General features: G+C 46.0%; 1 protein-coding gene across 2 annotated transcripts in view; it reads right to left on the bottom strand.

Moving 5' to 3' along the window:
- The window catches only part of Sdk1 (sidekick cell adhesion molecule 1), an 880,893-nt gene that overhangs the window by 178,800 nt on the left and 687,819 nt on the right, over positions 1-14,274 (bottom strand). For both annotated transcript variants that reach the window (XM_040751271.1, XM_040751272.1), the window contains exon 17: positions 13,828-14,009. In XM_040751271.1, the coding sequence (XP_040607205.1) occupies positions 13,828-14,009 (182 nt within the window). The remainder of the gene's footprint in view (positions 1-13,827; positions 14,010-14,274) is intronic.

The following is a 14,274-nucleotide window of genomic DNA, read 5'->3' as shown; positions in this document are numbered from 1 at the left end:
AACTACTAAACAGAGAAAACCTACATGACTCCCGCGTTTCTGAGCAGCGTGCCAACTGCTCCCTGCAGGACCTTCGATGACAACACTGGGCCAGACACCCCTGCAGCTCATGTGAGCTGTTTTGTTCTCACCCTTGATATGTTCTGTAAGTCAGGTGACGACAAATGAAGACAATTCAAAGCTCATTCGAGTCACCCTCCAGTCAGTGCTGGCTGTCACTAAGAGCCTTTTCCTTTTACATCTGTATCAGTCCACATCAATGGTAGGTGCAAATGTCTTTCATGCTCCTGCATTTAAACACATGCTCCCCAGCCGCTGGTTCTGTTTTGGGAAGTTGTGGAGGCTTTATGGGAAAGAGTCTCCATGAAGAAGTGGCCACTAGGGGAAGGCTAGAGGTTTATAGGCCAGTCCTACTTCCTATTCCCTCAGTTTCCTGCTCTGCCAAGATGTGAACAAGGAGACTCTGTTCCTTCTGCCACAACTGAAAGCCACTTCACTGTCACGATGGACTGTGTCTCCTCAAACCATGGGCCTAAAAGAAACTTAAGTGACCTGTCACTCACAGCAATGACACAGCCTGGGAGAAAGGGAGGGAGGGACAAAAGGTTAATTAACAGAAACCTTGGACTGGAGAGATGGTTCAGTGGGTAACAAAAGGTCTTGACGCACCTACAGAGGACCTGAGTTCAGTTCCCAGCATTCCTATCAGGTGGATCACAACTGTCTGGAATGCCAGCTCCAGGTTTCTAGTGCCCTCCTCTGGCCTCCGGGGGCATTGCACCCATGCACACACACACACACACACACACACACACACACACACACACACACACACACCATATATATGGGCAGAAGGACATGTGCCTCAGGTCTTTGTAGTAAGAAGGCAGACCCTTGCATCCTGCTCCTCTCTTATGAGACCTGCCACTCAGCTTGGCAACACAGAGGAACCCTAGGCAATGCAGCAGCACTGGTTGAATTCAGCAGAGGATGAAATTATGGCTCACGGTCCAACATGATTTTTACATCCTAACATGCCCAGTTGTATTATTAAGATAACACTACCTCATCTGTTACAGATAAACCATGAAATTGTAGGTATTAGCAGGATAAAATGTCATCATTTCTTCTGTTATTAAGCTCAAGAGCAAGGTCAGTTCTCCTGGTGGAGGCTGTGGTACATATAATTCTTACTGCTGGTATTTAGTTGTTTGCTTGTTTGTCTTTGAGACAGAATCTCATGTAGCTTAGGCTACCCTTGAACTTACTGTGTGTCTAAGGATGACCTTGTATTTCTGATCCTCCTGTGTTCATAGGCTTGCACCACTATGCCTGTCCTACACCGTGCTGGGGTAGGAACTCGGAGTTTTTTGCATGCTAAGCAAGCACTCTACTGACTGAGTCACAGCCTCAGCCACGACATGTTATTCTTTAGGGAGCAGCAGACTGCACAGTCAGCATTGAGGGGACGAAAGCTCTGAACTCAGGCTCCTGCATGGCGCTGTGTTCTATGAGGACTGCACTTCTGTGTTCCCTTCTGTCATCTCCTCTATGTGGCTCTGGGACCACTCTGCCCAGAGACGACTCTCCTCATTCTGATGATATTCACGGTTAGAGCTCATCCCAGCTACACAGCAGAAAGGGGCTGGCTGGGAGCTGCTTCTGGCAGTTTTGCAATCCCAAGCAAGATGGTGTGGGCATTTGCCACAATGGCATGTCCTGTTTTTCCTGCTCTCAATTTATGATACTAGGGACTGAGTTATCCATCTGACCTTACTGTGGATTCACGTGCATCTGTTTCTCCTAGTACCCTGGCGGAATGAAAAGCATATGCCTTTCAGACAGGAGACGGGAGCTCATTAAAAGCAAGAGTTACTGGCTGCCGCTAGCAGGTGGATGTATTTATTACAATCTATATGATGGCTGTTATCGTTAATTCCAGGTCATTCTGGGCTACAGCTGAGCTCTTGTGTTGTTTGTTTCTTACAGTTTCTGATACACCCAAATGTTCACACTTCATTAAACATCTCAAGCACATCACGAGGGCAACAATTCTTTCACAAATACTCTTGAGCATTTTTTTAATAGCCTTTACAAGGAACTAATGCTTTACAAGCTCTGCGTGTCTCTTTCTAAGCTTATTTTTTCCTCAATTCTTAATGGAGCTTCCTCCCTCAGGTTAGCTTTTTTAGTGCTGAAAGGTGTTGCCTAGGCCACTGGGGAGGAAACCCCACCAGAGGACCCTGCACGTTAGAATAGCAATCTACCAAACAAGACGCACCCATTGGTACCAGAGTGACACAACTGTTACTGGGGCAGTTAACTGCTTTCTTACTGGGCTTGGGGTTCACTCTAAAGGAGGGACTCATACCTGGTACTGTGAGCCTGGTCAAAGCCCATGGGTGGGGAGATTGCAGGGCCTAGGGAGGAGCCTACTGCTGTCAGTGTGGCATACTGGGTTGCATGTACACACATATACAAAATAATAACCCACAGGAAGCAAATAGTAACTACCTGTAAGCTTCGTACAGAGATGATGGGAAGATGGAACACCTAGTGGCTGACGCGGCAGGTAACAACCTGTGATCGAGCAGTAAGAACTACTTCCCACACACAACTTTGAGAAGGAGAACCAAGACAGCACAGTTCTAACTACTATTCTCAGTGTGTCCTGTTTGACTCTATACTGTGACAGCAAGTTCAAGGTGTGTGTGTGTGTGTGTGTGTGTGTGTGTGTGTGTGTGTGCGTACAACTTTGAGCATTGCTCCTTAGTGGCTGAGCCACTGCTAAGTTGACATGCTCCAATACATAACCCCCTGCCCATGTTCACACAAGTGACCCTAAATAGACTCAGTGGATCACAAAACAAAGCAATGACAGAAGTAGGAGGAGGGCGTACTGGGAAGAAGTAGGATGGAGGGAGTGGGAGGGGTAAGAGAGGGCAATGGGGTGAATATGGTCAGTATATGAAATTGCTAAAGGCCATGTCATAAAATATGAAGGAAGTGGCGCGCTTGAGCTTCCCATCTTGGTTAGGGTTTCTACCACTGTGCTAAAACACCATGACCATAAGTACCCGATGTTTGTTTCATTCACACCACAGTCCATCATCAAAGGAAGTCTGGACAAGAACTCAAGGAGGGCAGGAACCCAGAACCAGAAACTAAAACAGAGGCCATGGAGGAGAGCTGCTTACTGGCTTGCTCCCTGGCTTTCTCAGCTTGTTTTCTTATGTACCTCAGGTTCACCTACTCAGAGGTGTCACTGCCTATGATGGGTTGGCCCTTCACATACCAATCCTCAGTCAAGAAGACGTCTTCTCCACAGACTTGTCTTCAGGCCAGCCCTATGGAAGCGTTTTCTTGATGACTCTGCTTTGTGTCAAGTTGACATACAAGCTTCCTTACTGTTCTGTGTGTGGGCCACTCTCCATTTCAGCCTTTGGCTGAGCTGTACACATACACACACACACACACACACACACACACACACACACACACACACTTGCTTACTGGCCCATGTGGGACCAGGTCACCACCTTGAGCTCTCTGCAACACTGAGCAGTGTATCTCCTGGTCACACAGGGTGAAGCCTCTAGGGAGACAAACAGGCATCTGCCCTGCAGGGGCATTTCCAGCTGAGCATGGAAGGAAATGTTCTTATCTCTGGCTCCTGTGTGGGCTGGAGTCTATGAGCTAGATGCTAGAGGCTGTGCTTTGGGAAGGAAGGATGCCGAACATACCCACTCTTGGTACCAACTTCTCTTCTAGTTTGCTTTCTGCTGCTGCAATGAAACACTCCAAACAAAAATGACTTAGGGGCAGGAAGGTTTACTTCATCTTATACTTTCAGGTCTCAAAGTCCATCAGGGAAGTCAGAGCAGAAGCTCCAGGCAGGAATTTGAAAGAGAATTCATGGAGGAATTTTGCTTACTAGGTAGCTTACAGGCTTGTGCTCATATTAATTTTTTATGTGTTTGGGTGCTTTCATCTGCATGTACAACCATGTACCACTATGTGCATTGCTCTCAAAGGCCAGAACAGGGCATTGGAGCCACTAGGACTGGAATTACAGATGGTTGTGAACTATCATATGGGTGCTTGGAATTGAACCTAGGCCCTTTTAAGCACTGAGCCATATCTCCAACCCTCAGGTAACTTTCTTTATACAGCTTGCTCCCACATCAATCAGTGAAAAACAACCACCCATAAACATGACCACAGATCAATCTGATGCAGGAAATTCTTCAAACAAGAACCTCTTTCTAGGTGACTCTAAATTGTATGGAATCGACCATATAACCTAACCAGGGCATTCTACTCCTGTCTGTTTGCTATACAAACATATTCACCGTGAAACTATGATCTTCCCTTTCATGTTTGTCCCCAAGATCTCATGTTAATATGATAATATAAAATGTAACTTTAAAGTCCTATTCCATAAAAATTCCAATGCTTTAAAAGCCCAAGATCTTACTAGAAATTAAAAACCTCTTTGCTTTGGGTCCCTATAAAAATCAAACACAAATCACACATTCAAACTTCCTTGCCCTTACATTCTGAGACAGAGAGAGGAGCCAGGTCGGAAGGCAGGCATGGGGTTGGAAATGGAGGCCACCTTGGCACAGTATGGAGCGGTGTAACATAAATGAATGGCATCTAGTCTTAAGCAGCCATCCCTTTTTGCCTTGCTTGTTTGTGTTGGGTGCTGCACTTGGATTTGAGAACAGAGATACGCTGGGTGGTGGTGGCGCACGTCTTTAATCCTAGCACTCGGGAGGCAGAGGTAGGCGGATCTCTGTGAGTTCGAGACCAGGCTGGTCTACAGAGTGAGTTCCAGGACAACCTCCAAACCCTGTCTCGAAAAAAACCAAACCAAACCAAACCAAACCAAACTAAACCAAAACAAATAAAAAACAAAGAACAGAGATACAAAAGAGACCACTCAGACACAGTTCTTCCCAGAGCTCCTAGACTAGAAGGAAACACATTTATAAATCATAAAATGAAGTGACAGCCACAGTAAGTTAAGGTGACTTCACCATTCCTGTGGGTTTCTTACCAGTAGTTGAAGGACAATCTGAGAACTAGCTGTTCTCCTTTCAAGGTCAGCTGTGGGGTCCAGATGCTGGAACCCACACCCCATACCCTCCCCATACTCAGTGCCTAAGTTCAGGGGCTCTGCCCACAACCTTGTTTGACTTATAGCTGGGTATAGTTTCCACCCAAATCCTGATGAATCTTAAGTTCCATGGGAACATTTTTTTGAAAGGGATGGCAGTCAAATCAGACAGTTGTCAATATTGCTCAATTCATCATTCTTAAAACTGTAGGATAGAAATGACTAATGGATCAGGAAATCAACTCATTGGCCTCAGTGTGTGTGTGTGTGTGTGTGTGTGTGTGTGTGTGTGTGTGTGTGTGTGTGTGTGTTTGTGTGTGCGTATTTATGCATCTCAAATTTGAGGTCCACACTGGGTGTCTTCTTCAATCACTCTCTACTGTATTTATTTAGCTAGATGGGCCCTCACTATGTAGCCCTGGCTGGGCTGGACTCTCTATACAGACCAAGGTGGCTTTGAACTCATAGAGATTTGTCTGCCTTTGCCTCTGCTGGGATTTAAGGATTGTGCCACCACCACACCTGACTTTCCATCTCATTTTTGAGTCAGGTTGCACCCCCCCCACACCCATCAAACCTGGAGCTCCTAATTCAGGGGCTGCCCACAAGCCCCAGGGATCCTCCTGTCTCTGACTCTCCAGTGCTGGGATTATAGGTATATACTAACATGCCTGCCCTTCCTTCATGTGTAGGTGCAGAGGATGTGAATTCAGGTCCTCATTCTTGCATAGCAAGCAGTTTACCTATGGAACCATCTCTAGCCTACATAGTAGCATTTCTAAGAGACTGAAGCAGAATGAAACAGGATAGAAACAATCAAAGAGCCTGGTGAAGTAGCTGTTTTTGTTTTATGGATATGTGCAGGTGTGTGTGTGTGTGTGTGTGTGTGTGTGTGTGTGTGAGAGAGAGAGAGAGAGAGAGAGAGAGAGAGAACAAGTATGTGTATGTATATGTGCATATGTGTGTGCGAAACAGATTTCTTATTGTACGTTGCAATGAAAAATTTCCAGTGCCCACTACTTGTCATGTGAGTGTGAGAGAGATGACATTCATTTTCTTTTTATTTCACTTACAAGCTACAGAGAAAACCCGAGAGCCACTCCCACCAGACTTGATATATGCAGAGTGTAAAAAAAGAACAGCACACTTTGGCGATGGCAGAGCGCTGCGGTAAAAGCCCAGTCTGGGAGGCGAGCTGAGCGACTTTTATGTTCGAGTCTTTCTCAGCATTTCTAGCTATATGATCTGAGGGAACCACAGTCCTCTCTCCAAGCTTCCATTTATTTCCCTCTGTAAAACAGGGAGGCACATGGTCCCGGTGTCTATTAATGGATGGTAAATGAAATCAGGTAATGAGCAGAAAAGCACAGCCAAGATAAGGGATGCCGGTGGCACCAGTACAGTGTCATCCCTGAAAACGTCACTGGGCGAGCCTCTCTGTTCCTGGTTCCTCCAAACTCCAGGAGACCACATTAAGCCCTTACCCAACAGATTAGCCTGTATTTACTCTGCTTGGCTTTTAGGATTTGGGATAAGGCTAGAAGAATCTGGAACGTTGTGCTGTTGAGGAGACCCTGAGGTTAGAGCATCTCTGGGGTTGGGAAACAAATCTTTTGTGCAATGTCACTTAATGCCACAGTGAGAATTTCCCAAGAGGAGATCAGAACAGGGCTTTGCAAACGAGTGTTCATTTATAATCCTTACTTTAGAAAACCTCTCAAAGCCCAAGCGAGCACTTAGGAGCTTTGCTAATGTTCTTGAAATGTGGATAACCAAATGGTTTTTTTCTCCATTTCTTTTAAAATATAAAATATTCCTCCTTCATTACAAGGTAATGTTCTGAGACTAGAATGAATCATGATAGCATAAACATACCTGTTATGAAAAGAAAAATGATAAGAAAAATAAAAGCAGGGGAAACATTGGTACACTCCAAGTGGTGATTTATTGTATAATTCATCTTTGGACCCTTGATAGAAAAATCAACATCTGTGTCTTAATGGATGTGTTTTTAAAAATGGATAGAGGGAGTCTGCTAATCTACATGGGTTTGTTTGGGGATGTAACTGTAATCTGTTACATTTGTATGGGTGTGTGTATACATATGTATATACAATGTATAATGAATGTGTGTGTGAGTAAAAGTGTGTGTGCTATGGCACATGTGTGGAGCACACACATACATATATTATAATGTGTGGTGAATGTGCATGTATGAGTGTGTGTATGTGTGAGTATGAGTATGTGCATGCCATGGCATATGTGATATGTGTGGGATATACATATATATAATATGTATATATATATGCATACATATGTATAGTGTGCATGTATGAATGTGAGGTGTATGAGTATGGGTATGTGGGTGTCATAGCACCTGTGTGGAAGTAAGAAGATGACTTGGATGTCAGTCATTGCCTCCCACCTTTTTTGACATGGGATCTGTTCTGCCTTGCTGATGGAATGCCACTGGCTACTTCTGCCTCTGCCTCTCACCTCCTGGTACAAGCACACTGAGAATAGAGACACTTGTGCTACTGTGGCTCACTTTTCTGGGGTCCCGGGAGTCTGAACTCAGGACACCAGGGTTATGCAACAAGCACTTCACCTACTTCATTATCTTCCTAGCCCCTCATCTTAGTTTTTTGAGGCAGGGTCTCTCCCTAAACCCAGAACTCACTGATGTGGCTGTATCCATCTTCTTAGTGCTGGGACTTCAGGTGTGTGCTACCATGCACAGCTTCTTATGTGGCTTCTAGGAATCCAAGCTCAGGTCCTCACTTACTCACTGAATCGTCTTCCCAGCCATTGGATTACATTTTATACTCCAAGTGGCTTGCACACATGTACGTACACACACACACACACACACACGCACACACATACACACACTCACTGAGAATCTCATAGCTACATATCATCCCTTCTTCAGTCTTTCAAGGCTGCTGAACTGTTTTGAACAACACCAATGACAGGAGACAAACACCGAGTCAGCGTCACTCAGGTAGGACCCTTAGTTGGCTTTTGATGACTCGGTCCTTTCCCTCTGCTTCTACACGATTAGAAAGTTGCTGAAGCAGACAGTGGCAGAAGAGAAATGCTTTTAATTACACCAAGCATTTCCACCACAGAAGCTACGCACCGTGCGTTTCCCCCCTCTGGAAACTAAAAGTATTATTGATTTCTGGAAGCGCTATGAAATGCGAGTTACTTCCCACCACCTTTTGGGTTATCATGATGGAAATCTGACAGGCAGCTCCCAGTGTGCCACTGTTCCAGGACCCCACACTTCTACAGAGCAGCCAACCTTCCCTCTGACCCCTTGGAAAGTTCACTTGGCTCAAACCATATTAGAGCAGCGATGCTCAATTTGTAAGCTAATATGTCCTGTTTAAAATGCTTCCAGCAGAGAAGGTCAGGGAGGCACTGCTGTGAAATCTATTAGATGAGATTGATGGAGAAGGTATAGGGGTGGTGGATGGAAGCAAGACAGGAGGCGTCACGGAAGTTAAAAGTTCTCAGGTAACCCTGTGAGCCCAGGGCACCAGAACATGCTGAGAAGGGGACTGTAGAGATGGCTCAGTGAATAAAGTGTTTCTCCTGCAAGCGTGAGGATCAGGATTTGGATTTCCAGGACCCATATAAAAAAAATTCTGGCAGGTTTGATGACCTCCTGTAAACCCAGCACTCAGGTGGTCCCTAGGACAAGCTGGCTAGCAAGACTAGCCCAACTTGGCGAGTTCCAGGTTCAGCCAGAGATCCTGCTTAGTAAATAAGGTGGAGGGCAAATGGGGAAGACACTGGGAGTCAAATTCCACACGCAAACACACTCGAAGCACTCCAACACCCTGGACTCACACATTCCAATATGCATACACACACATGCACATGACACACACACACTTATACAAGCAAAGTAAAAAAAAAGCCAAAAAAACAAACAAATTTAAAAAAATGAGCCAGGTGGGTACAGCACACTGTGTACCATGCAACCCGATATAATTCATTAACGGAAGAGCCTGGGGTATGTGACAGGTGAGTGGTGGATTCAATTACTTCAGGGCTCAGCACCAAACTGGGTTCCACCGGGTGGGAGTGACTTGCTTACCTTCCCGAAGGGGCTTCCTGGAAGGAAACACATGTTTGAGGGAAGAACGTGCATGCCCAAGAAGGATCTGGGGAACAGTGTGTTGTTGTTGTGTTGTGCCTGGCTGCTGGTGCCAGCAGGCAGCTTGTGAGTGCCGCCACCACTTTTCTCCCCGAGAGCTTACCAGAGTCCCATGTTCAGCAAAGGGCCACATAAGCTACAAATACTTTCCCCAGTGCCCCCCACGGGGGGGGGGGTGCAGGGTACTTTCCTGACCCTCTTTGAAGGGAGAGGGAGCCAGGCCCTGATAGGCTGAAATTCCACCCTCCCCAGCTAAGCATTCCTGGCCTCCTTTGGTGTCTCCAGATTGACTGCCGAATTATGTTTCTATACACGCCCGTGATTTCCCAAATGAAGCCGGCAATTAATTTTATGAGTTATTCTTTTCTCTTTTAATATGCAAGCATTTTAATTTCCCCCCTTTCTGCTTGAAGAACCTACTCCAGGCCTTTTCAGCACATGGTGTCAACAGCTGTAGGACACTCCAGGGACACTAAGTGACCTCCTAGCTGCAAATGCAACCTTCCTGTGTCTAGCACTAAGCTCCAGGGTCTGCAGTGGGGCTAAGTGGAAGTCATGACCAGGAGGGGCTGTGCATTCATCATCCCTGCTCTTTCCAACTCAGGCAAGTAGGAAGCAACCCAAGCCCCCACCCCGTCCCACCCCTCCCCCCGCCCCACCCCCACCATGCTGAGCCTTAGTCTTCTCTGCTGGTTCATACCTAGAAAACATGTAGCCCACAGGAATGACCCATCATTAGAAGTCACCTTGGAAAGGGAGCAGACACTGTGGGTGGCCCCTCTAGCAGCCATCCCCCTGCCTCTGTAACAGTTACAGAATTGTACAACTGCACTAGTGGAAGAGCATGCTTCCAACTACACCTGCTCGGGGATGGCTCCCAGCTCCAAACAGGAGTTGGAATGACGAGAGATTTTTCTTTTCTGTCATCTTTGTGCATGAGCATGACAGACGTATGTGCATGTGATATGTGTGTTTGTGTGATAGTGGCGGCATACATATGGAGGTCAGAGGACAGCCTGAAGTACCTGTCTTTACCTTTCATCTCTGCCTCTCTGGGGCTGGGGTTACAAGCACATGCCAGTATAGCTGGCTTTTGTACATGAGTTCTGGAAATCCAGTTCATACCTCTAGCAACTGAATCACCTCCCCAGCCTGTCTGTGATCTGGTTCGAAAGAACAATGTACCACCCAAATGCACACCCAGGTCCCTTCTCACTGCCCACCTCAGAGCAGGGAAAAAATTTGTCACTTTCCAGCCAGATTATTCTTCTTTTGACTTTCAATGTAGTGTCTCTAGTTAGACCCTCCCCTCTTGCCTGGACTCCACCGGTGGATTTCTCTTCAGTGCTGCCTCGTTTTATGTTTACTTGACACACGTTAGATCATTTGAGAAGATGCACTCAATTGAGGGCATGACTCCAGAAGAGTTGCCTGTAGTACATTTTCTTAATTAGTGATTTATGTGGGTGGTGCCATCCCTAGGCTGGTGGTCCCAGGTGCTATAAGAAAAAAAGCTAAGCAAGCCATGAAGAGTAACTCAGCGAGCAGCATCCTCCATGGTCTCTGCATCAGCTCCCGCCTCCAGATTCCTGCCCCGAATTTAATAAAACTTGACTTCCTTCAGTGACAGAGTAGGACCTGACAGTTGTAAGCAGAAGTCAACCCTTCCCTCCCCAAGTTGCTTTGGTCGTGGTTACTTTAATCACAACAGTAGAAATCCTAACTAAGAGGCCTTCCAATTCAGCATTTCCAACTTAAACCTATCACGGCTCTCAAGAGCCAAAGTCTCCCGCCTCAGCAACCTTTTTAATTAGGCCTCGGTTCCTCTGGCTGTACTCAGAACTCAAGTGCTCTGGCAGTAAAAATGAGGGAGTCAGTTAATAGTAACAAGGTATAGCCCATACCCATGTTCACAATTTTATAATTTTTAATTTTTATTTTTAATTATGTGTGTGCATTTGCATGTGAGTGAAGTACTCACTGAGGCCAGAGGAAGGCACCAGACTCCCTGGAGCTGGAGTCACAGGCGGCTTTAAGTTGCCCATCATAGGTGCTGTAAGTGCTTCTAACCACTGAGCCATCTCTCTAGCTCCCATGTTAGTCATTTTAAGTGTTTCCAAGTTTACTGTTGTTTTATTAAACAGGCTCATTAAAGCAAGCATTTATTGTCCATGCTGTCCGCTGTTTGCCTCTTCAAATGGGTGGTCAGGACTCCCTTGCAGATGGACAAGCCCTGCCTGGCTTGTCCAGCATTTTAATATTTCTGCTACTTGCTGGGCAGGCAGCACTGACTGTTTTTAATTTATAAAGGAGGATTTATGGACTCTTGGATGACAACCGACAGCCAATCAATAAGGGCTGATAATAACAGCGTGTAATATCAAGGAACATTAGGTCTGAGGCAGGATTTGGGGAGAGAAGTGGGCAGTTAGAAACCTTATCATTTGAAAAAAGGTCAAGGCCCTGGTAACAATAAAAATGCCTAAGCAAATAAAACCACACCTGTGAACTGAGAACCTCATAAACTGCTGCAAGAGAAAAAAGGCTTGGAGACCTCATGAGGGGAGATTGCAACCCCCCAGCCAGGATTTGGGTTGCTCTAGGACCAACGTGGCCATTAAGAAAGGGTCTATTTATTACTTGTTAGGACATTAATGACATGTGCACGTGGTGAATGTCACCCAGCTGTCTGTGGCTGCAACTGGAATCTTCTAGAATGCAGAGGAAGATTATTCTCCCCAGAAACTCCTGGGGCTGTCTTAGCATGTATGGAGAGGACCTACCGGCTTTCTGACATTCTTCCTGATTATTTCTTTGAGGTGTGGTGGAACTTTTATTGATCTTACATCGTTAACTTCTATAATAATAAAAAAAAGCACAACTTGTGAATTCCATTCCCAATAATCATATTGCATAAACTAAAGCAGTATTGTGAACGGTTGATTGCTTCAAAAGGTAACCTTAAGAGCATGGCAAGCTGTCCTGACCCGTTGATCAAAAACACAATTGCAAGCCACGACTTTCCCAAGACTCCATTTACGATCAGACGTTCGACCCAAAGTTAATCTTTAAGCCCCGCCTGCCCAAAGACCAGGTATCTTCCTGGAATTCTGGGAGTTCTTGGAAACTAACAACAAAGCCTCATGGAAAAGTACTGCGGCCTATGGGTTTTGCCCATATAATCCCCACCAATATGTGTCTCGGTGTCACTTACCTGGAAAATTCCTAGGTGATGGTCCTGACCAAAATTCTGTTTTGGTCAGTGTGAGGACTCAGGCATTTTGCTGGCCTGCCCCTGTCACCTGGCAGAATGCACTCAGGCAGTACCCTGGTCAGCCCAGGGTTCCATGAGTACTAGTCTGCATGCAGGTGCAAAGGACCCCTTTAAAAAAAAAAGACCCATGCTCATGCCCACTTATGCTCTCTTTCCCCTCTGTTCCTCTGGGACAGACCGGACTTTTCCTGTCTTCTGCTTCTCTTCTGTCCTCTCCGTGTCTCTTTACCTTATTTTCTTACCCCCCCTCAATAAAACTTTCAATGTGAGTCACTTGTACAAGTCTCGGTTTCCCCATCAGCCTGTGGTCCATCACCTGCCCCAGGACCTTGATCTTCGTGGTCCTAGCGCCAGACTAGGGACCCGCCACCTGCGGTCCCAACCCATTACTCCTTATTCCTAGCAGTCAGTATTTAATCTTTTTAATAAAAGCTTGCTTAAATTTGGCCAAAATGGTGGACTGTTTTTTTTTCCTGGAAATTTTGAAGATAAACACAGACCCTCCCAAGACTCCATATATGATGTACATCAACTCTTCTGCCCCCAGCTTCCAGAGGAACAAAAACTGCTAAGCACTATGCTTCTCCTCAGCAGTGATGCTGCAGTTGGAGAGTAAGCAAGAGTGAAAAAAATTCCATTGACTTACTTAGGGTTAGATTTCCCCATAAGGCTCTTGGAAACGGAAGTTCCCAGAGAAATAAAACACATACCTCATTGAAACTTCTACAAGGCTGACTCGCTGATTAGAATGTCTATGATTTCGGGGAGTTGGAATGTTACAGGTCCAAAGTCAAATCATCTTGGGCTCTCTTTAGCTCTGAAAAGCAGTGTTTCTGGCTCAGCTCCACAGGTTACCTAACATCCCTAAGATGGTAAGTCCTTTTGCTATATACAAAAAAAGACCTGTAGCTACCAACCCAGTCTGAGAACATCATCAGACAGCATCTGAGGCCTGCAACAGTGACATTGTGGCTTTGCTGTGAGCTTTCCACCAAGGTATTTGAAAGGTGTCTTGACTCATGACTTCTTTGCTCTGTAGCTAACAAGATCTCATTTCTACAGTAGAACATATCTTTGGGGGCAACTTGAGTTTACATTCTTTGTCACTCATATTTGGCTCCAGAATAAGCAAGCTGTTACCCATGTTGAGGCAAGCCTTGTGTTTTTGCTGACATTTCTCCAGAGAGTTATACATTCCAGTCAGGCCTGGCTGTCCCCAACCCCCAGTTTCCCTCAGAGGTTCCCCTCCCCCTCTCAGCTCACCTCCTTGTAAGGTGTACTCAGTCACCGCCCTGCTGAAGACACCCAGGCCTGCACCATTGTAGGCAGCCACCTGGATCTCGTACTGGGTCCAGATGATGAGGTCGGTGACCAGGCAGTAGTTCACCTCTGGGCTGCTGATGTTCCTCTGCTGGTATTCCCCAGGTAGGCCAGCCAGGCGGTACCTGTGGCAGAGAGAAAGCGTGAGGGCTGGGACACCACCCACAGTGGACTTGTGGTCATCTGGAGAGGACAATGGAGGTAAGCCGGTATGAAGTAGGCTTTGGGCTAGGCCTGACCTCAGCTTGGCTTGGTTAGTGACTTCATACATGCTATCCTTTAGTTTCATGGTGACTGTAAACTCCAGGTGAAGTGAATAGGCTTTCAACTCTGCATGGTCATGGTAAGTTCTGTTGTTTTTGTTGCTGTTGCTTCAATGTAAAGCCTTGT

Source organism: Mesocricetus auratus, unplaced genomic scaffold (genome assembly GCF_017639785.1).
Source record: "Mesocricetus auratus isolate SY011 unplaced genomic scaffold, BCM_Maur_2.0 Super-Scaffold_100008, whole genome shotgun sequence".
Taxonomy (NCBI): Eukaryota; Metazoa; Chordata; class Mammalia; order Rodentia; family Cricetidae; genus Mesocricetus; species Mesocricetus auratus.
Note: the sequence above shows the minus strand (reverse complement) of the source record. Positions and strands in the feature narration are given on the sequence as shown.